The sequence below is a fragment of the Castor canadensis genome, chromosome 2 (genome assembly GCF_047511655.1).
Source record: "Castor canadensis chromosome 2, mCasCan1.hap1v2, whole genome shotgun sequence".
Taxonomy (NCBI): Eukaryota; Metazoa; Chordata; class Mammalia; order Rodentia; family Castoridae; genus Castor; species Castor canadensis.
The window spans coordinates 11660106-11683300 of record NC_133387.1 but is presented as its reverse complement, the minus strand read 5'-3'; the positions used below and the strand labels follow the sequence as shown (position 1 = coordinate 11683300).

At 36.7% G+C, this 23195-nt stretch overlaps 2 protein-coding genes and 1 non-coding gene across 8 annotated transcripts in view; 2 read left to right on the top strand and 1 right to left on the bottom strand.

The window, feature by feature from the left end:
• The window catches only part of Tpk1 (thiamin pyrophosphokinase 1), a 300962-nt gene that overhangs the window by 45094 nt on the left and 232673 nt on the right, over positions 1 to 23195 (bottom strand). For 3 of the 6 annotated variants that reach the window (XM_074061358.1, XM_074061361.1, XM_074061365.1), the window contains one exon: positions 21551 to 23169. The exons of 2 other annotated variants lie outside the window; for them this stretch is intronic. In XM_074061358.1, the coding sequence (XP_073917459.1) occupies positions 22868 to 23169 (302 nt within the window). In that variant the 3' untranslated portion in view covers positions 21551 to 22867. Of the gene's footprint in view, positions 1 to 1362; positions 19260 to 21550; positions 23170 to 23195 lie in introns of those variants that run through there. One more of the 6 variants, XM_074061390.1, reaches the window with a different exon arrangement.
• Positions 19804 to 21459, top strand: LOC141418922 (mitochondrial import receptor subunit TOM20 homolog). Its single transcript, XM_074061398.1, has 2 exons — positions 19804 to 19859; positions 21006 to 21459. Exons 1-2 carry the CDS (start codon positions 19804 to 19806, stop codon positions 21283 to 21285), a joined length of 336 nt encoding a protein of 111 aa, XP_073917499.1. The 3' UTR covers positions 21286 to 21459.
• LOC141421104 (small nucleolar RNA SNORA14) lies at positions 20739 to 20871 on the top strand. The gene has a single exon (XR_012445782.1). It is a non-coding gene; the product is annotated as a small nucleolar RNA SNORA14 (small nucleolar RNA).

Genomic DNA, 23195 nt, shown 5'->3' with positions numbered 1-23195 from the left:
GCCTTGATACTGAGTCGTGTCAATGTAGCTATAAAAAGATTGTGGGGGAATTTAGCATCTTGTTACATTGCATGCTTGAAATATTACAATCTCAACTACACAGGTTAAACTGAAGAATGTCGTGGGGAGGGGGAAGGAGGTATAAAGTGCATGAACTGTTAGTTGCTGTTTGCATTCTAGTTGAGATTATCATCAGGAACCTGAAAAGTGTGGTTCCTAGTTGTATACTCACAGGTGCTATTTCTAGGTCACTATCTTGCCCGCTTTCCTATCCTATACTTGGATCTGGTCTTCCCTATAGGATGATGAGATCTCTGTACCCCTCAGAACTGTTGTATACAAAGTAGCATACAAATGGCTCTGACTGGAGTGCCTACCTGTAGCCTGAATAATGGTAATTCAGTTCCATAATATTTCAAGTAGAAGGCAAAAGTGGATTGCTCAGTTGCCAGCATGCTCGTTCCTGCCTCCTGTTAGGAATGTTTATTTTCTCTCTCCCACCTCTCTCTTTTTTTTGTATTCATCTACATCTTACCTAACTTTAAGGACCAGCTTAGCTCACACCTGTATTGTGAGGCCTTCTCAAAACATGACAGCGATTTCTACTACAGTACTTCTTGTTGCATATTTTGTGGAATATGCAACAGACTATTTCATTATATACTGTCTTTCTCATGTATTTAAAAAAATCTCACCTCTTCCACATGACTACAGTGTTCTTCATATCAAACAACACACACCGGCACAGTGATTGCTAGCCTTATTGAGATGAACAATGCTTAAATGTGTATTTCTTAGAACTTGAATTTAAAACAATTCCTTATTTGGGAAAAAAGACAATCCCTTGTGCTTTGAATGTTTAGCAACTGAATGTTTTTAGACTGCTGGGAAACTAGATAATGAACATGTTATGGTGAAAACAATTAAGATAGAACTCCAAAGTCTATGCTCAAAATCCAATGTGAATACATTTTACTCTTGTATAATTTAAAATTAATTTTTACAAAAATTAATTTTTGTAAATTTTGTAATTTTGTAATTAATTTTAAAAAAAATTTTTAGACTTAAAAAACTTTGACCACAGATGTATTATGAAACTAGAATCTGTTTGAAGATATTTTATAGCAATATAAATGGATTATTACCTTCATCAGTAGTTAAGCATGATTATGTATAGAATAGGATTTATGAAACGTCAATTCTATAAATATATTTAACTTTATACATCATTTCTCGGAGGTAACACACAAAATGAAGTATGCAGAAAAATCTTGAAAAATCAATTTTTGTTCACATATTTGAGATGAGACATTAGTTATTTATTCATGAAAATTTCATAATACATTAATAAGCATGCTGCAGGACACTTTGGAAAAGTAATGAAGACTTAGTAGTGGAAAATATTTCTCCAGCCTTTTTTTTTTCTCTTTCCAAGAAACAAATGAGTTGAGACTTTCTTTTCAGTTGAAGAGTTCTGCTCTTTCTACTTGTCACCTCATTTATCACTTCATTCTAAGCATTTGTACAGTTGTTCATTGTTTTATGAAAGTCTGAGCTCCTCCACTAGATTCCAAGCCCTCTGGAGGCAGATCCAGGATTTGACTTCTTTCTGAGAGGCCCAGCAGCAGACTACCCACTGTGAAGTACATGGACATGATAAATAAGAACAAGAGCTTGCCAAATAGAAAAGGGAGATGGGGAGGAATGAGAATTAGTGTGAATGACAACTTGGTCAGCACCTACTGTCTGCTAAAGATTCAGACACTGTGCTAGCTCTGTACTGGACCAAGATGATCTCGAAAATCTCCATTCAATATATTGAAAGCTTCTTAGCTGTTATGCATTTTTTTCCTGCAGGTCCTCAGAAAAACTCATAAATATGTAAGGACTTTAAACACACATATGACACTATGAATTCTGGGTTGTAGCTGTGTGAGGGAGAAAGTCTCTTTTAAGAAAGGGAGAGTTGGCCTAGAAGAGGGAGTGCATACAGGTAGATGGAGGAGCAGAGATACAAACAAGGGGTGGGAGCAGCATGGGAGACGTGGGGACCTGAAAGCCACTTGTTGCTGCTATAGTAAAAAGCACAAGGCACAAAATAGAAAGGAATGGATACTAAAAGTCAGACCATACCCTAGAGGACTTGATAATCTGGCTAATGAGCCTGGATTCATCCTGTGTGCAGGCAACGGGCATCCACTAGATTTGTGAGTAGGAGAGTCACAGGATGTGCTGGATAGCTTGGCAGATTTGTAAAGGTTACATCTGAAGGAAAAACAACTAGAGGATAGGATTAGAGAGGCAAGAGCATTACAATTGCAGATGAGGGGAAGATCCCAGAAATATTTTGGAGGCATAATTACTGAGACACCTCTGCTTGAGCAATCTTTTCCCAATGTAAATCATGTATCATTTCCTGGGTAAAATCATTAGATGGTTCCCTATGCTTTTAGGATAAAATACACATCCTGCCAAGGCCTACCAGGTTTTCCTTTATCTCAGGTCCATTTTCCAGATCAGTCAGTCCCTGGCTTCTTTTTGCTCCTTTCAAATTCTCTTCCCCCAGTTCTCATAGTTTTCTCTCTCTCTCTCTCTCTCTCTCTCTCATCTTTCTCATTGTTTAGATCTTACCTTCTCAAAGAGATCTTCCAAGGAGACCTCATTTAATGTGACCTTCCCAAGTTACCTAAATATTTTTAATTTGTCAATTTCTTCCACAGCATTTTTCACATCTTAATTGTTTATTATACAGGTTTTACCTCTCCAAATGTGTCATAGAAGCCTTTAAATTATTTAATTTGGGTTATCTTTGACAATACTAGCACAATGGCTCCTGATATACGGACACCCCCTAAATATATGTGTATATGTGTGTGCATGTGTTTATACACATACAAATTAGGTGTGAACTCATGTATCTGAATATGAACATACGCATATACTTAGAAAGTAAGTTACAAGGAGTCCAGTGGCAGAGTGAGAATTTGCCCTTGAGATTTATCTGATACCAAATTATACTCTAATCAACTATCCATGGTCCTTCCGCTTTGTTTTAGAGTAAATGTATAATCCGTTCATTGACACTATGAGGCAGGTGTCATACAGAGATGTTGACTTAACTCACAGACATTGTCCTTTGGACAAAACCAAGTTTAAAATGAGGAAAAGTGTCTTTAGCTGGCCTAAGAGACATTCACATATTATGGAAGCATATAACTATCCATGAAACTGCCATCACAAAAAAAAATGTTTTGATATACTAAGAGGATCTTAATTTACATATCTCTGGATCCTTCTAGTCTAAATTTTCCTCCTCCTTCTTCTTCTGGGGATCAATCCTAGGTTTCACACATACTAGGAAGCAGACATTTAAGTATGGCAAAATAACACTTTGCAAGTACACAACCATTTTTAATGTAGAAACAAAGTTTTTACTGTATGTACACAGCTAACTATAAACACAGAAACATCTTAATTCCCTTGTGGCTACATTATCTGAAAAGCACACACGAGGTGGAGCATACACTACTCAGTCTGTTCTGTAGATGGCACTACAGGTCCAACAACGATCTTTTGCTCCTAAGTCTTGCTGTCACTGCCAAGCTCAGTGAAGTACTGTGTGAGACTCTATGAAAACCACATTCATCTAAAAGCAGAAATCACTGTTCAGTGGCAACTTTCTTCTGCAATTGCAGGACACAACTTCAATTTGTAGTTTTATTAAAATTTTTCCTAGAATGTTATTAGGTCCCACAAAGGCTAAACTGCTGAAATAAATTTTGTTTATTCTGTGGTATCTATTTCAGTTTGTTGTCAAGTACAGTATGTCTGCTCCTGAAAGACAAAAACAGTCCACTGATAAAGTGATACATAATAAATCATTCCTGTGGACTTCTGTCTCATTCAACCAGAGGAATGCTTTTATGGCATTTAAATCTCATCTCCTAACCTAGGAAGTTAAATAATATTCCTCAGGGAAGCAAGCTTAATGTCTACTGAAGGTAAAGGATGAAGGGTAAAGACAGACCATAATGCCAAGGAGGGCGCCTGTCACCTTGAGCAGGAGCAAGGAGATACTGTAAATCAGTTAATGTATTTAAGCAAGCAAAAGGTCAGGGCTTCTGGTCCTGAAACCCAGACTTTTGTTTTATTACACATTGATTGACTAATTGATTAACCTTTTTGCAGAGGTCACTAATGGAACTGTAAGAGGAAAAAATAGCTCAAACTATGCCATAGGATTACTATCTTTCTTCCTATGCTTGAATTTTTTTTTTCACTTTCTAGTAAAAGTACTGGCCCAGAAGTCATAGCTGATTAGATATTCAACAGTATGTGTACTGGACTGACTTTTTTTAGCAGGTAAATTCTGAAACATATACAGTTGGGGTGGTTAAGACTAGCAGTTAATTGTCATGGCCACTGGCCAACATAAGTTTCTCCATGCAGGAAATTGCTTCTTAACTTGGACTGCTAAAAGACACAGTTTCCCTGAAGTCCTTGCCTTCTTGGCTATTTATGCTCTGTATTGGTGCTTTGCTGAACTCTTGAAGCTGACAGTCATCTAGGCCATCCGAGATGGTTAATCTCTCTTGCCCTTTCTTTGAGTCAGTACTTGAAGAGGCTGACAGGGGAGAGATGAGATGTTCTCTTTCTATTTCCTCCGTAAAGCTTATTGCTTCAAGCAGCCATTCATGCTTCTCATCCATATGGCCAACTGGACTGCAGTGACAGAAATCAAGAGTGTGGAAGAATGCAGAGACAGATGTTTCTCATCCAGAAGCAGTGAGGTGCTAGAATGAAGTGGCACTTTGGACAAAGAGAGAAGGATGTAATATACCAGTCCTGATTCACAATACCAAAAGTTGACCGCAGTGATTCTGTTTTTCAATTATCTAGGAGCTGAGGTACTGAAAGGAATCCAACAAGGACCCATAGCTCTCTCAAAGTCCTGGTGGACAACAGCCCGTATCAGAAACCAACAAACAAACTGTCAAAGCAACACCATTATTCTTGTTCTGTGTCCCAGGTTTGAGAAACAGATTGGTTCCCCAAATATACTGTAAGGTCAATGTACAATTCAATATAATTTCAATAACTACAATAATACACTTGCCTTATTTTAATTAATTTTTCTTGCCTTATTTTAATTAATTTTTAGTGATTCTCTGATTCAATATTAATTGTTCTATGTCTTCATAGCCAGCAGTTACTAAGGAGCAAGCTATCCAAGAGAGAGTTCCACCCTCTGCTCTCTGGCTAAAAGAAATCCTACAGGCTATTGGTACAAATTAAGTTACACCTCAAGCATAGCGATTATGATTGCCCTAAATCTGTGACTTTTCTAGGCAAATAGGCTCCCAAGGACTTATTTCATATTGAAACACAATTATTGGAAATAAGAAAACTTATCTGTGAAATTATGCAGAAAAAGTTTATAATTGTTATCTGTATATAGAAAGGAAAAAAAATAAGGAATAAGCCACAATATAAATCTGATTTTATAACTTAGAAAAGAACACGAAATATGAAAGCATAGTGAACTTACTGGAATTAAACAATCATGATTTTAAGAAATCACAAGACACCAAAATCTTATTAGGGGAGGAGCAATTTATGAATATTTGGAGGGGATGAGAGTTTTTTTTTTTTGGAGGAGGAGGAATGTTTTAATGCTACTAAAAGACTGTTTTCTGAAATGAAAATGACTTGATGGCATGTAATCTATTCTGTTTCCAAGAAAACAAGTGAATACATTTAATTACACTAGGTGGAAACATAATTGCATGCTCATGCAAGCACAGAAAAGTATCAATCTACATGCCCATTTCAATAATAACTCAGTGATGGCCATATAAATCAGTATTATGTTTATTTAATAGTTTATATTTGCCAGGGCTATGAGTCCCTCCCTGGACACTGATCATTTCACTCTCTCAAAGTCCTAAGGGAGGGGCCACATGTAACATGGCCTCCAGAGGCTGCAGAGTAACAGTGTGGGCTACTAAAGAACATATAAGCTCTCCTCAGGAAGTAACTGGTTTCCTTTATCACTATGGCTCGTTAACATAAACAGATGTTCCCTTTCTACACAGCTATCCTTGTTCAACCCAGTGTTCCATGGTTCAAAACAGTGCTTTTCTAAACTTTGAGCTTTTAAACTCACAAACGAGGTGTAAGGCCAGGGATCATTAATATATATGTCTGATAAATGAGACTACTTATACTGTTATTCAAAGACCCATTTGAGAATTATTAGGGAATTATTTGGCTCTAGAGAATGATATGAAGATATCAAAAGCTCAAGAATACTAAGTGATTCAATTACAGGAAAACTCAGAATAATTTCCTTTTGGTGGCCCATTCACACTGCCAACGTGCACCCATGTCAGGTACACTCTGAGAAGTGCATGAGTGAACACATCAGAATGGCAGCCCAGGCCTCAAAGAAGCATTTCTCAATTTGGGTTGCACAGGGAACCCCTGACAAACTTAAGATTAAAAAAAAAAAAAACAGCAGAGGGTCCACACCTGAGACCAATCAAACTGACCCCTCCCTATCCATGCTCAGGGTACCCAGGCACCAGTATTTGCTATAAACCCTGTGATTACACTATGCAGCCAAGATTAAGAACCAAGTTCTCATACCTGGATTTGCTTAAAAAATACGCCAAGAGGTAGTAAGATAAAATTCTTTCCTTGTGGGCTAATTTATTAGAAAGGCATCAGGCAGCTAATCTCTGCAAAATTCTCTTCAAGTATGTCAGAGATAAAGATCTCCAGAGCAGCCTTCTGAAATCTGAGAACTTGGCAAAAGTTTGTCTTTACTTTAGATAGGAGATTGTACATGAGTGGTAAGTACATTGACTTTACAGTAAGATGGCCAGAAAAAAAAAAAAAAAATCCCAGCTCTATTGCTTACAGGATTTTTGACTTTGGATGTGTTATTCAGGTTTCTGTCACTATGACAAAATACCTGTCAAAAGGAAAACTACTTAAAAAGAGAAAGGTTTATTTTCACTCAAGGTTTCAGATGTTTCAGTCCATGGCTGGCTGTTCCAATGCTTTGAGTCTGAGGTGAGGCAGAACATCATGGCAGTGGGAGCAAGTGGCAGAGGCTGCTCACCTCACAGCAGCCAGGAAGCAGAGAAATTAAAACAGTGGGTCCAGAGAAAAGGTTTATCTTTCTAGGACATCCTCCCAGTGATCTACCACTCCCAGTAGGCCCCACTTCATAATAATGTCATTGTATTATGAATCATCAGTGAATTAACCTAGTCATCAAGTCGGAGCCTTCATGATCCAACCACTTTTCAAAAGCTGGCAACCACATTAGTCTTTAAGAAACATAACTCACTCTCTCTCTCTCTCTCTCTCTGGCATGCGTGCATGCATGCACTCTCTCTCTATGTGTATAAAGGCACGCATATTTTTTGTGTTTATTAAGTATGGTTGAGTTTTCTTGATGAAAAGGTATGAACAACACATATTAGCATGAACAAAGAGAGGAAGAGGGAGGCAAGAAGGGAAGGGGGGTGCAATCCAGAGACAAAATATGCCCTTGAAGGGTAAACCCCAGTGCTCTACTTGCTCCAACTAGTCCCTCACTCCTTACAGTCTATTCAGTCATGAACTCATTAATGGATTAATTCATTGATGAGGTCAGTGCCACCACGATCCAATTGTCTCTCAATAGTGCCATCAGCTTGAGACTAAATCTTCAATACATTAGCCTTTGGTGACATCTTAAATCCTAACATAATATTGGGGTAAGAAAGTTAGTATTTCAGTACCTCAGTTCCAACCCTTAAAACAGTACTTGACAAGTCTGTTACCTGAGACAATTCACAGAAAGCACTCGAAAGAGTTTCTCACATATAAGGTAGCACTCACTTAGTATTTATTAGACATTATTTCTTGCAGAAAATAAATTACAGCCATACATAAAGTTAGCAATCAGTGGACAGTGAGTTTGTTAACTGTGGTAAGTCACTATAAGTGCTTTTGTGCTTCAGAGTTCTAGGTAAGTTTTCTTGGGCAAAGTGTTCTGCAACTTAAGAAAATGTTAAAATGTTTAAAATCCTTTGTGTTAACCTATCCTGTTTGCTCATATTTAAAACATGACATTAGAAATATTCTAGGATAATGGAATGTACTTTCTTTGGCCTGTTTGCTTATGTAGATGGGCACTTAGTATAACTATGGGTAAAGCTGCATGGCAAAGGTTTTGGCTCTCAGGTGGTTTACAAAGTGTTTTTGTTTGGTATTCGGAAATTTAGCTGACAGTGACAGTCATGCTAATAAGATGTCCTTAGTCACAAACATGAACTAAAACAAAATCACTGGGAACCAGTTATAAGACTTGATTAGCACAGTGTTAAACATAACCTTGACTCTTCAGAGACTTCACAAGGTTGTAATAGTTAGGAAAATTTTTGATACTCAGTTCTGATGAAAATAATCCTACTTCAGCTGTCCATCATAATTTCAATGATGATAGAATTATAATTTATTATTGCTATTACATTGACTTGTGATTGGAAACATATTACCAATGTACAAATTAGAGCCTCTAATTCTAAAGTAATTATCAGTCAATTTCAAAGTTAACAGGATTAAAATTATGGATATATTAACTGATTTACTCTTACAAATCAAATTTTGATTAGATAATACTACATAATAATATGTATACTATTCAAATTTCTTAAAAGGCTTTTTAGTATAAAAACTTGATAAAATTTTCAATAATGCATGTACAGCTAAAAGGGAAGGATGCATGATTGATAGTTTTTCCTTATAAACCTTATTAAAGGTCCTGATTTGGTTGGCCTCCAACTGTTTTGGCTCAGAATTAGAAATTCTAGTTTTGATGATGGGCTCATGTGCATTGATTAGAAAAATATCTTACAGAGCTATTAAGAAAGCAATTTAATCACTAGAAACGTAGTATTGGATGGAACAATACTTTATACTGAAAGTTCTTGAAGATATAGCTTTTCAACTTATTATAGGATATATGCCTTTAAACAAGCATCAATAGTTTGCACCAATATAAGTATACATTAAACTACTCATTCTGGGTAGGTCATATTTGAATTCGACCTACAAGTATAATCCTTGTATCCACAGCATCAGGTAGTGTAAAATGCAGGAGTGGAGAGTAGCTTGTGGGTATGTATTTGGGATGATTTTCTAATGTCAAAAGAGCTTCATTTGTAGTGCATTTAGACTTCAAATTATATCACTTCTTAAACAAAAGTGATTAGTCTTAGACAAAAGACCACTGGGTCATCACGTTTGGTCAGAAGAACAGAACAGAATAAATGACAGAAATAAAGGCTTGTTATACCTCACAAGGAGTAGAGATATGCTAAGTTTGTGTTTGCTGGAAGAAGCCAGTAATGCATATCACAACTTGACAAAGAGAACACCCTTAGACATAAGCAGACATGGAAAGTGAATTTGGAACTTGAAGGGAGAACAATACATATTTCAAAAGATATTTAATGTAGCCTCCATTTAAAAAAATATGCTTGAGACTTTATTGTTTTAGAATGAGTGAGAAGTGCTTCCTTTAAGTGTTTATTCAGATGACTTAAATCAGGTTCTAGCTCCCTTTAGTCTTATTTTACAAAAGGAAAAATTCTATTGACTGTATTTTTCTCTAATCCAACCCATATAATGATTCTAGAATTATCTTTGAAAAACACAAAGGTGATGATTTCCCTCGTTTAAAAATTCCCACATTGTCTATCAGAGCAAATCCTACCTTTCTGTTGTAGTATACAAGGTACTTCATGATCCAGTCCTACCCATGGTTCTAGCATCACCGCTCATCTTCCCACCTCCCCTTCTGTACACCTCAGCTATATAAAGTCCCCTCCACCTATCATGATATACTCTTGTAAATGGTGTCCCTTGTTTCTGGAAAGTGCTGTTTCTTTTTATAGCTGCTCCAAAACACTCCTCTTCAAAGACTGTAATTGTGACATTATTTTCCAGAAGAAAAAAAATTAGCTTGTAGATAATGAGCCTTTGGCATCAAAGGAAATTTTCAGCTTCAGGGATATGTACATTTACTCATAGGTTATACATTATTTAAAACACTGTGAGAACAACTATGTTTTTCCAAACTTAAGAAAACTCACTTGATTTGATCCTATTAATATCCCCAAGGCAAAACACAAATTACTGTAATAATAGAAGCTCACAGAAATACATGGGCATCATAACAGACTTAGAATAGATTTAATATTTTTCCATGTTTAGAAAATCACGATCATATCCCTGCCCCCTCATTTGATGGTTCTGGGCATTTCTTTTGATTCTGTCCTCAGGCAGGGCTGCCAATTTCTCTCCTAAGCTTCATCTATCCCATAGTTCAGGTATCCTCAGTTCTAGTTTTTGATATGTCACCAAGCTCACCTTCACTGCCTTGGCATCACAATGAAATCATCCCATAAAAGAAAGCCATCCTAATAGTCAGGGAGTGCAGGGCAAACAGCATTTTCCTTAAATCCCTCTCCTTTAAGAATACAGCAGAATACTGCTTGTGGTGTCTCTGCCTTTGTCTCATGGCCCCTTTCCCTTTATTTATTCAATTATATAACCATAAAATTTGTTTTTAAGTATGCAAGTACATAAAATACCAGGATTTTAGTGTCTGTGGTTCCCATAACGACAACTAAAACAACTGATGAGAGCTAGAAAAAATTGAGTATAATTCTGTTAAATATTCTAAATATACCCTGTAGTCTACCATTGAGTATATGGATTCTGTGCACACTGCATCAGAGAAGTTGGTTAAATCTTAACACAAATTTTAGGCAAAAAAGTTGCCAAGTTTCTAACTTGGAAGAATTTTCTGCAAAATTATGTCAGCCTTCACAAAGCCCTTTTCTAACAATGTAATCAAAACCACTTTCCATTCCCTTAGGAATCCAACTATGATAAACTTACACTTTTCCAAATCAATGAGGCCAATGTGTAATTTGACTAGAATTTCCTGTGTTAAAATCCAATTTACTTTAGAAACAATTTAAAAGATTCCAGGATTTGTTCTACCCAAGGGTAGCAGGCACAAAGTGAGGCATTATTAATACTTCTGAACACACATAACAAAAGAAATCATTCAGCACCATTTCAGCACATTCCCCACTCAGGAGGTTCATGCATATTTAAATGAATTAATTTATTTTCTGTAATTTGCTCTTTAAGAGCTTAAGTGGCCATTTGCTGTTGCTTATTTCTGGATTCTGTGCCCTTGTTCTCTGAGTCACCAACTTACAGCTTGAGTGCTCCAGGTGTATTTATGCTCCCAAAGTATTTTAAATTACCCATTAGGAAATCCAATTTCCTATTTATAAGACTCAGAAGTGATTTTCCACTGTTAACTTTTTCTTAATTAAGGATATAGGCGTGAATTCACAGCTGAATTTTTGGTACTACATTTATTCATTGGCTTCATGACAGTCAACATTTTAAGAATGCCATCAATATTAGAATTTCAGATAGTCAATTTAGGATGAGCCACTCTTGGACTCTTTGGGGTATCCATAAAAGCCATCACCTTAACAATATATACTTATTATACTCTGCACTATGCACTGTGCTTATAGTATTTCATTTAATCATTTCCATAGTCCTATAATATAGTTATAATTTCTCTACCATTATTTCAAATTTGGGGATGAGAAAATTTAGGCTTAGAAATGTGAATCACCAGATCATTAACTAGTAATTAGCAAAACTTATAATTAAACCCACCTTCCTCTTCCATCCAAACTTTACAACTAGTTAGGGAAAAGGAGAATAGGAACGCTATATAAAACATTACAATTTATGGCTTCATTGTTTTAAGGAGACACACAAGAAGTACTCCAAAAATTCAGAGAAATCAAAGATTACATGTGTTTGGAGGTACAAGGAAAATCTTTGTGATGTAACTGTCCCTTTAAAGAAGCCTATAAAAATATGGTGGGACTCAGAAAACTGAAGTTGTGGAATTCAGGACATCAGATGACCAGCACATTCTAGGGCACTGGCCTTGAATAATGCATGACTCTGAAAATAATGAATCTAAGGGAATGAAGGATTTGATTTTATTATGGATTTAAGTCCAGAGCCTATCTCCTGCTGCTGAGGTCCACAGATAAGGAAAATTCCTACATTTAAGGAAAAATGCTGTTGGGCACAGCAGAAGTGTATCACCCTCATGAGCAGTGTTCCTTTACGACTTTCATTTTAAGGGACTTCTCAAATGACTTGGTAACTAGTCACTTTAGAGAAAAAGGAGGTCTCCCTTGGCAGACATTACCATTTTAGATTAATCTCAGGCATCGTCTGATTTCTTCATAGGTGCCCTCTTGTACATCATCCAGTCTTTGGATTAAGTCCCCTAGCCATGGCCTGATACCAATCTAGAGCCATCTCCACTTCCTGTTCTGGAATGGGGTCCATTAGTCCTGTTTCTTGGAAAAAAAAGCAGCTAAAGCTTTCATTTCTAATGATGCAGTTCAAGCATCAGGATTACAAGGCTGTAATGTAAACTAATATTTTTTCCTGATAATCTAACTTCAGTGCTTCCCATCTGAACCAACCTCATTAGAGCATTTTTGGATTATGTCTTAGAGCAAATCCTCTAGCACTCAAATAGTTGATCTGGTGTAGGAATCTGTTTGGGAGATTCCTCATTAGGCAAATATTATCGCAGTGCTTATGCTCCTCAGGGAGCAACTCTAGTTGTTGATCACATACTAGAAAGCTACACAGGCTACTCTCTTGAAGTTTACCTTCCAGCAAAGGGAAGATAGATGCTCAATAATTTAGTAAGAGGATTTCCGATAGTACTGATTGCAATGAAGAAAATAAAACAGGGTGATGTGCCGGGAAGTCTGTTAGGAGGGAAGGGCCAGGTGCTAATTCAGATCTAATTACTAGAAACAATTTCCCTGAGTAAGTAACATCTAAGCTGACACTCAAATAATCCAGTGTGCACGATCCACTGGAAGATATGAGGAACAGTATTCCAGGCAGAGGAAAAACAAGTCAAAAGGCCTAATCCAGGGACTAAAAGGTCAGTGAGACTAGTGTCAAGTGATTAGCAGTGAGGAATGATACCCAGGCTGGAAAGGAGGGCATAAGCGATAGACAGGCATGTAGCTTTTATTCTAAGTATGAAGGAAAGCCATTAGAGGTTCCAAACTGGGGAGGGAAATGGTTTTACTTTAGCTTTAAAAAGATTGCTATGGTTGATCTATGAGGAATGATTGAATATGGTGATCATTAGGAAGTATCTGCAGGAGTCCAGAATTAAGAAGATGAACTGGACTAGAATCAGACAAATCATGGTAGGGGAGACAGGGAGGGGGGAGAACACGTCTGAGGATTTTTGTTGGGTAACTGTGCAGATGATGGTTTGCTGCTATGGGAAAGCAGAGAGAACAGCAGGTGGGGAAAATCAGGTTGTTTGTATCTGTTTGAAAGGTTCTTAGACATTCATTCAATAAATATTTACTCACAACAATGCTGTATCATGTATTCTTCTGGACAGGAGGATAAATTATCAACAAAGCAGATGGAGTTCACCACTGTGGTGCAGACTATATTCTAGGAGTATCTGTGCAAATGAAGTCGGAGAGGGCAGGGGTGGGAATATATGTTTGAGAAGTAGATTTACCTAAAGTTTTGGTTCATGGTAACATCACCTAGGTGGAGCTTACAGACAAAAAGAAGGGACCCAGACCAGACCAAGCAAAGGGGGCATTTTCTTAGTGAGAAATAATATAGGCAAAACATATTTATTGACTTTGAGGTAAGAAACTTGTGTTAAATTTGTCTTTAATTTGTTGGGGAATATTGACTGTCATAGCAAAGTGATGTCAGCATCTCTCTGAATTTTTTGATTATTTAGGTACAAGTGGAATGAACTTGTTGATTCAGTACTCTCATTTTCTTCTGCTGTTCCTGTCTTCCTCACTAAACATTTATTCATAGGTAAAATTAAGCAGAAAACAGAGCTAACTATATATTTGAACTAAAAACTAAATAATTTGTGATTGGCATGACAATGGTAAATCAGAAACAGTGGCTGGATATGAAATGTACCATCACAGACGAGGAATGCACGATTTCCATTTCTTTGACACTCCTTCCATAGACTTCGATACAAAGCAGCATACTAGATTGTCAGCGAGAGGCAGTATTCTAAGAGTGAAATTTCATCTTCTTTAATAATTAAGAAAATCAAAATCATGAATACTTGTTTCCTGATTTTTTGTGATCTTATTTACAACTGATGGAGTCATCAGTTGTGGCACTTGGGAACTGGTAGCTACACTACACTTGCCCAGAACCTGTGGCCCCAATCTGTTCTGTCCACTATTTACCACTACATTCTCCTAGAGAAAAATATGGATTTAAATAATCCTTTATATTCAACAGTAAGTTCTTTCTGTGGCTGTAAACTTATACAACTTTTTTAACCCACTCTTTTTGGTAAGTGTTTTAAGTTTTCTAAATCCTAACTTCAACCCAGTGCCATACCCATTGATGTTATATTGTGCTTACTGGTAAGGACATTTATCACAAGTGTCATCTTCTATAAATGTCTTCACCTTATTACATAACTCAGCATCCACTCATTTTGTTCCTGGCCTCTACATTAAATAATAAGGCCCCTCCCTCTTCCAATCTCTCCTAGAATGTCATGTTCACACTTTATCCAGTTTTTCCTCATTCCTTCTGTCTCTCCCTGAGTCTCTGGGGTTTTCTGACTCCTTTTGATCTTTCAGCCTACATAAACCTCTTTTATCTTGGACATAATTGCTTCCTTGATAAAGAAATCTTGATATCTATCTATCTATCTTCTGCATCACTGATAGGATTCTTTTAAAAAGCTTAATAACATGCTGTCATTGTGCTTTTCACATGCATGCCGCTCCCTATAACCACCTTAAGGCACAGGAATCTGGCTTCTGCTTGTACTGTACTACTCATTTTCTGCATTACCAAGAATCACTGAAATATTTCAGTAAAGTCCAACCATTTTAATCTCTTCTGCATCTGATCCAGCACCTGAGTCTCTCTCTCACTGGCAACTTGCTTCTTGAAGAGCTTGCACAATTCTTTTCCTCTTCCTGCCTGGCTCTCTGTTCCATCTTCTCTGACTTGAGGTAAACCATTTCTTACCCACCTGTAAATATCCCAATTTCCTAAGATTAAGTAACCACTTTCTCAGTTACTTCCTCTAGTTGATAAAGCTAGAGAACTCTGTAAGGTCTAAATATGAAAAGGAAGGAGCCATTTTGATAAGGAGCCCTAATATTAATCATTGTTAATTAATCATCTAGTAGTAAGGATTTTACATGAAGGATAGGGAGAAAAACCTAAGGGCCTGTAAACTACATATATAACTTAATTAAGTGGATAAAATAAACATACAAAATAATTGGAACAAACCATAAACCTACTTTTTACACTTACATAATACTGTTAAGAATGCCTCATAGGAAATAGTAGAATAAGATGAAGGCGGGTTTTTTTGTTTTCCTTCTTTTTTGCAAAACAAATATTACAGGTTTCAAGAGTAAAGATCTGGTAATGAGGAAACAAACTTCATTAGCCTTTGTTTTTATAGTGGTACCTGCTCTTAAAATGCCTCAAATGAAAGGGTGTTTGTGTGTATGTTTAACATTTTCAACATGTGCAAGTTGGAACTAAATGGAATGGCTTTGAATGTGGTTCATGCTTGGAACAGTAAAGAAATGAGCTAGGCAAAAGCCCCCACGAGAGCAGGAGATGCATCTGAAAGTCCAGTGAGGAACGGATTTCTACAAATCTTGCCACTGCCACTCCCTACGTGGTCCCTTCTTCACACGTACACGTACACATACCCACATACTATAAAACTCTCTTTCATAATAGTCACATTGTAGACCATGTCATTTAAACTCTATCAACTTCTAGCAGGGTTTATAAGTATTTTCAAGCTTAAAATTCAACACCCTTCATTATTTTAATTGTCTTAAAGGGTGATGGTAATGAGCTCTTGCTTCATTATCTTTTACCATAATTTACTCTGTCCCATTATAGAATTCATGTGGGTAAAATATACTTGCTCATTTAAAAGTGTTGCTATTTACATAAAATATGCATGCTGAGGAGGCAGATGACAGGCACCAATTCCTTGAGACAAGTGCACCGTAGTAAAGAGAATTAGAAGTAGGCATGAAGAATGACACTAGTTGGTATATATATCGAAGAGTTGCATGGTGCACTTTGAGAATTCAAAGGAAAGTGAAGTGCATGTAATTAGGAAAGCTTCGTGAACAATGTGGTTTGAAATTGCCCCTGAAGCAGGGGGAGATGTTAAAGAAAGAACACATTCTGGGAATACCAGGGGGGGAAGTTCTGTGTTATGGGGAAATGCCATGTATGTTGCATCTCAAATGCTTTTAATTAGGCTCCCAGGAAGACAGAACAAAATGGTACAATTCTACCACTGAGAATAAAGAACAAAGACTAATGCAAGATGAAAAACATTGAGATTATTTTATGCAAAGTCATTCATTATAAAGAGAGAGAAATGAATGGGAAGGGAGGTGAGAAATGTATTTATATTTACTTCAAAATTGCAGGAGCATCAGATATGGAATGAGTAGACTGTCAGTGCCTCTTGGTCCATACTCAATTTACCCAACAAGCACAAACTAGATCTCCCACCTCTTTAGTACTGAATCCACCTATAAGAGTTAGCTTTATGCATTTAATTCCTGTGGTAATTAGCTTGCACCATGAAAGGCTGTAGGAAATAAAAAGTCTTCATCCTTACTCATGGAAAAATCAGCCTTTGGTATAATACAAGTCAACTAAAATGTCACAGGTTTCAATTTGTACTTTCCTTAATTATATGTCAAATTTTAAACTCTCCACAACTTGTTTGTCTTTTCTCGAAGACTTGTTACTTGAGTGTTGTATATAAATAATTTTCTAAATGGTTCAAAATAAAAACTGATTATCAACTGAAGCTGATAAAAATCAGAAAGGCTTCTTATTTAATAATTTTTTTCCAAGCATATTATTTAAGATACACATATATTCACAAAAGAAAAATAAGTTTAGGGATAGTGAGAGGGACAAGTTGTTTGTTTGTCCAGAAAATAGATGAGTGAAAACAGCCAGCTTGACTCCCTACGGTGAAACCATGCACTTAAGTTGAGAACACAGCTTCGGTGTGATGCTGGCCTTGAGGTGTCCTGGAAATCTCAATACCACAAATGAATCATCATCAAAGTGTTGGTTGACTGTAGCTAGAACTTCAGTTCTGTCTCAGGGCAAATGAGGAAAATAATAATGTTCCAATCCTGGTGTAGCTTCAGGTGAGTGAGACCCTTGAGGAAGATGGTGGTAAGGCCGTGATGCAGGGCGTCTTTCTCTACAGTGTCCAAAGCCCCTTGCCCCTGTCATACATCACAACAAGCCTGTGAGGCAAAGATCAACCCCCAACAGCCTCCACACAAAAGTCCCTGATTCTCATCCTGTTACTGCTGCTCAGGGGAAATTTTCTTTGCTACACAGGACATTAGGAAGGCAGGGGATGTCTCCTCAGAAAACTAAGCACCTGGCATTTATGATTTTTACTCCTCTGTGGCTTCAGCAGCAACAGTTTTTGAACTGATGGAACTCTTAAGACTTCATCCACCAATCTGCTTTACACAGATGGGAATCCATTTGACTTCCTAGTAACATTTAAATCATTGATTCTAGAGTCAGAACTGGAATCCTATTGTCTTTTCTCTGCATTATTAACTGAAACAAATAGTTGCATATTTTTTTCCGCTACAGTTTAAGTGAAACTCAGGGTAGAAATTATGTATAGAGAGGGCAAATTCATTCTACACAATCATCTCTAGATATTTATTTTGCCAAAGGGTATTCAGCATTGATCTACTCTCATCTTTAGCTGCTTTATAATCAATCTTCTGAAAGCCAAGATCTTCTTCTCTATTGCTAGTTCAATTCTACTCTCTTCTCTGGAAGAGGAAAGAAAATACTGTGCAATTCTCTGCTACAATCTGTTACCTGCTCTCTATGTAATTTGTACATTGATTTTTCCTGGAAATATAGCAAAGTATGTTTTATTGGTAAGCAAACATTTATGTCACTACTAACTTTATTTGGGTACACAGACATACATGTAAAACTCTCGGTGCAGATGCTTCTCCTTAGGCCTCAATACTGGGTGTTTCCTCATTTGATCTCCCCTTTTAAAAAATTTAAACCTAGCATTCTCCAAATACTTTCAGATTGTTTCACAATTTGACCTCCAAATATTCTAGAAAACAAAGTGGCATCTTACTGCTGAGAGAACTGCCTGCGGCTTTAACTTCCTACAAACCAAACCATCCTACCTCTATTATTATTTTTTTCTTTTTCATCTTTCCATCTCTAGGCACTAAAACCCTATTTGAACCACTTATTCCTCATCATGAATGCTGTGTGCATCTGTTTTACCCGTATGAATTTTTCCACAAGTTCCTTGAGAATCACGGTGAACGATAGCATTCGGTTTATAATCACCCCAGAAATAAGTCGTTAATAGTGAACAAACTTACACTTAAACTACATCCTGCAGTATGTACACATACTAGCTGTGTGTCTGTAGTTCACATAGTAGAAAGAAATATCCTAGGTGGCTCTTACAACATAATTTTAATTGCTGAGGTGTTTATTCTCTATCTCCTCTGTTTCGAGCCTGCCCAATTTTGGGAGAAATTCATTGAGAAAAAGAACTTTGTGACAGGCTATTTCACCATGTCCCAATCTTAAAGAATAGACTACATCAATAAACAGGAATTAATTCATTTTATTAGCACAGAAGACCAAGTTAGATAATATGAAATTTGACAATTTGGTATTGTGTGTCTCATTTTTCTCATCTACACAATGAGGATAATGATATTTTACATCCGTCTGAAGCATCAAGCTTCAGACGGATGTAAAATAAGAATTAGTTTACAGAAAAGACAGGTAGGGATGCATGAAAGAGCTATTCGAAATACAAAGTACTAATATTTGGACCCAGAAGAAAATCATACCCAGTGTGCTGTTCCCATAGTAAACATTTATTCGCAACACCCCCTGATTCTTTCTCTACAATTCATGTAATCACCAAAGTTACTGCTTTCTTGTCTCGATATATTAACTGGATGGCTGAATGCACAGAGCCCACATCTGAATCAGCACAAAAATGAAACCTGGAGGAGGGAAAATAGAACAGGACTCTTGAGCTGCACTGAAGTCATTCTCATCAGTCAACCTGCTGACATAAATACTGGGAAATCAACCCATTTAAACAAGTTGGGAGGCAAGCCTGAGTTATAATAGTGTTCCTGAAGGCAGGTCAATGAAAAATTGGCCAGCACAAAACTCTCATTTGTCATATTCTGTACAAATGCACGTTAATTGTTTTCATATTTAAATGTCCACAATCAACCACAACAAATATATGTTGTCAGATTGTTGGGAGTTTTCTAAAAACAAAACATTATTATTGTTGGTTGTGTTCTCATCAGAATCATAAAAGGGCAAGGGCTTAAGAAAAGAAAAATCATTTAAATCTGGTTCAAACTCTAGAACACAGAAAACAGAACTGGAGTTGAGTTAGTGAAATATAGATTTAATCCTCATTTGTAGTAGTCTGTCCATTAGTTTTATATGCCTGAAAACAGAACATTTGAAAATCATTCAGAATTAAATAATCTAAAAAATAATTCTTTGTATTTTTTTTTCTCTAGAGAAATGATATCTACTGATTATCAACTCGACTTCCCTCAAACTTCATCCCTTCACAAAAGGTGGGTCCTGGATTTGCCCATGTTGGCAAGTTTACAGTTGTCCCTCAATGCTAATGCTGAGAACTCATCAAGAAAGTGGCAGTGTTGTGTTCCATATCCCCCAACTGATCACACCTACATACACAGAAAGAAAATTCAAACTTGTATTCTATCACAGTACAAGTGTGCCCGTGTGGAAAGGTTAATGTCATGAGTGATAGTGGCAGAAACAGTGCACCAGTGGCTTGGCAGCATATGTGTGTCCATAAAGTAATTTTCAACTACTAGGTTGATCTTTAAGGACCTTTCAATTCCTGAGAGTCTACTGATATGTGGCTGTAATATTAATCACACATCAGACCGCTGCCTGTTATTAGTAGAAAGTATCAGTCGCTCATAAAAGTACAACCTCAAAGGCTAAAAAGGAAGAAATATAAAAAAGTTAGAAAAAAGAAATATGATTAATAAAAAAACAGTTATGGCCCATAGGTAAATGGAGCTTTAGTTTGAGCCTCAGCAAACTGAATTTCCTTCATGTTCCCAATCATAATATATACACGTGGCTAAACTCGGTAAGAATCTAGGAAAACAGAAACCAGAGTGAATGGAAATTATGACTGCATTCCTTTATATAGGTACCAAATAAAACATGCCCACAAAATTTGTTTCATTTCTGTTTTGTCCTGCATCTTTACCACTAGTTTACCTAAGGTAAAGATGCATGATAATATTGAAATAATTTCTCAAGAAGACTATAGTCTTCCTGTATCAATTTCAGAGTAATTATAAAAATATTCAATACATAACAATTGTATCCAAAGAGTATTATTTTAGAAAATAATTAAATTAATTGATTAAAGACCAGATATAGTAGACTGAACCAGAAGTTAGGTGTCGTTCCTGCATTCTTAAACCCTCTTGGCGGCTTCGCTCCCAGTGCTTCCAAGATATGAGTGAATGCGAGAGGAACTGCGGGGAGTCCAAAGGCTGCGCTTCTCCCGTGGCTCAGCTTTATTTCATACCTGCGACATCTTTTAAGAGAGGCTTGCCAGCGGGAAGTCGTGACACCCAACATGGTGATCCGCCTTGAGTTTCGGTGGAGGCGGCATTTGCAGCAGTCCAAAAAAGCAAGCTGGTTGCAATAAGACGTTTTTGCGATTTATCTAGGTTATTTAATGACGCGACACCCAGGTCGTTCGGAAGGAAGAAACAGAAGCTTGCCAAGGAGAGAGCTGGGCTTTCCAAGTTACCTGATCTTAAAGATGCTGAAGCTGTTCAGAAATTCTTCCTTGAAGAAATACAGCTTGGGGAAGAGCTACTAGCTCAAGGTGAATATGAGAAGGGTGTGGACCATCTGACAAATGCAATTGCTGAGTGTGGGCAGCCGCAGCAGCTGCTGCAGGTGTTTCAGCAGACACTTCCTCTACCAGTGTTCCAGATGCTCTGACTAAGCTCCCAACTATTAGTCAGCGAATTGTGAGTGCGCAGAGCTTGGCCGAAGATGATGTAGAATGAGAAGCGAATCGACATAATAAAAATCTCAGTTAAAACGAGTTTTTAAATTCTTAACTTGGAAGTTGAGCAGCTCTTGCGGAGTAAGGGCAAATATGCTTGTTATGGACTGTCCTACACTGAAAAAGTGTACTTTGATAGAAAGCTTTTCCTTTTATAAATACACTCTGAGTTACCAAAAAAAAAAAAAAAAGAAATGAGGATAAATGGCATTAAATAACTTAAATCAAGGGCTTTGAGTTTCAAGCCCTAATTAATGAAATTGGGACAAATTACTAATTAGAGCTATGAACTACTATTTCCTTACCTGAAAAATGGGGACAATACAATGTATCATACAGTCCTATTATAAGATTTAAAGAACTTTACAAAAATAAAATGTAAAATGCCACATGCATGTTAATATTACAATTGTAACCTCATTATTTTCATTTTTTTTGAAAAGTCAAGAATTTCTGAAATATAGCAGACCTGACTATATGTACGATGTACTTCCAACTGATGGGTTAAGTGTATACATTAAAAATTGTGCCTGATGTTACTGATGGGTTAAGTGTACACATTAAAAATTGTGTCTGATGTTACATATGAAAAAAGGGTTCAGCAATATATTATACAACATATGGAAGTTAACTACATTCTACATATCTTCAATGAACCCAGAAAATGCAATTTTTAAAAAAGGTATAACTTAAAATGGGAACTCAAAATGTAGGGCTTCTAAAGATGAATCTTATAAAATACACAAGGGATCTTTCTAGAGAAAAGTATAAAACTATTGGAAGAATTTAAAAAGCTCAAGTAAACACAGAAACTAAATTTGCAGAAGTGAAGACTCAATTTCATATACAAAATTTCTTCTCGATTGTTCTATTTTCACCAAATTGATCTGTAGATTAAATGTAACTCTGATAAAATCATGATGGAATTATGTCTGTGACACTTGATTCTAAAATTTATGAGGAATAGGAAGAAACCAGGAATAGCCATAAAAAAATTGATGTCAAGAGAGGGAGAAGTCAACTTATCACATGTCAATATTGATTATAAGCTCTGGTAATTAAGGTAGTGTGGCGTCAGAACAAGAAACATCCAAACCAAGAGAACAGATCAGAGCTCAAACATACATACCCATGCATATGAAAATCTTTGGTGCGTTGAAACCACTGGAGAAATTATGATAAGTGATGCTGGCTAACTGATTATCAACAAGGAAGAAAAATGGATTTGTCTCTTTTCATACACAAAAACAAATTTCACGTGAAACAAAGGACCTGAAAACGAAACTTAAAATGAGAGTATCATCATGGCTAATAAGAAAGATGACTTAAGACATAAAACTCTCAAATCTTAAAGAAAAATATACTCAAGACATAAAAAAATGTGAACTCTTAAAAGGAAAATGCTGGGGCTGGGTATACAGTTCAGTGGTAAAGTCATTAGCATGGGTTTGATCTTTAGCACCCCAAAAACAAAAATCAATGAAACAAAACAAAAAGACTCATAACATAAAATCATCACAAACAAACTGAAAAGACGAAGTAGACCAGGAAAGAGATAATTTGGATATGAAGAATTTCCAAGAAAACAGTAACCCGAAGGGAAAACTGGCAAAAGAAAAGTAGCAGTCCGGAGAAGGAGAAATTGCTATGGCTAATAACTACAAAAAGATGCTTACCCCACCAGCAGAGACCATAAAAATATCTGAGAAAGCTAAGTCTGGCAATACCAAGAAGTGCTGACTGTGTGGAGCAGGGGACTCTTGTTTCTTGGGGACTGAGAGCAGCCTGGCGTGGCACTGCAGGGCAACATGGCGCATCTAGGAAGGTGAAGTTTCACTCATTA

What these genes read in the sequence shown, in the direction of transcription:
- LOC141418922 (XM_074061398.1), top strand. Translation starts at nt 19,804, where the DNA reads ATGATATCTACTGATTATCAACTCGACTTCCCTCAAACTTCATCCCTT. An exon ending in ACTTCATCCCTTCACAAAAG is followed by an intron (nt 19,860 to 21,005) that starts GTGGGTCCTGGA and finishes CGATTTATCTAG; the next exon opens with GTTATTTAATGACGCGACAC.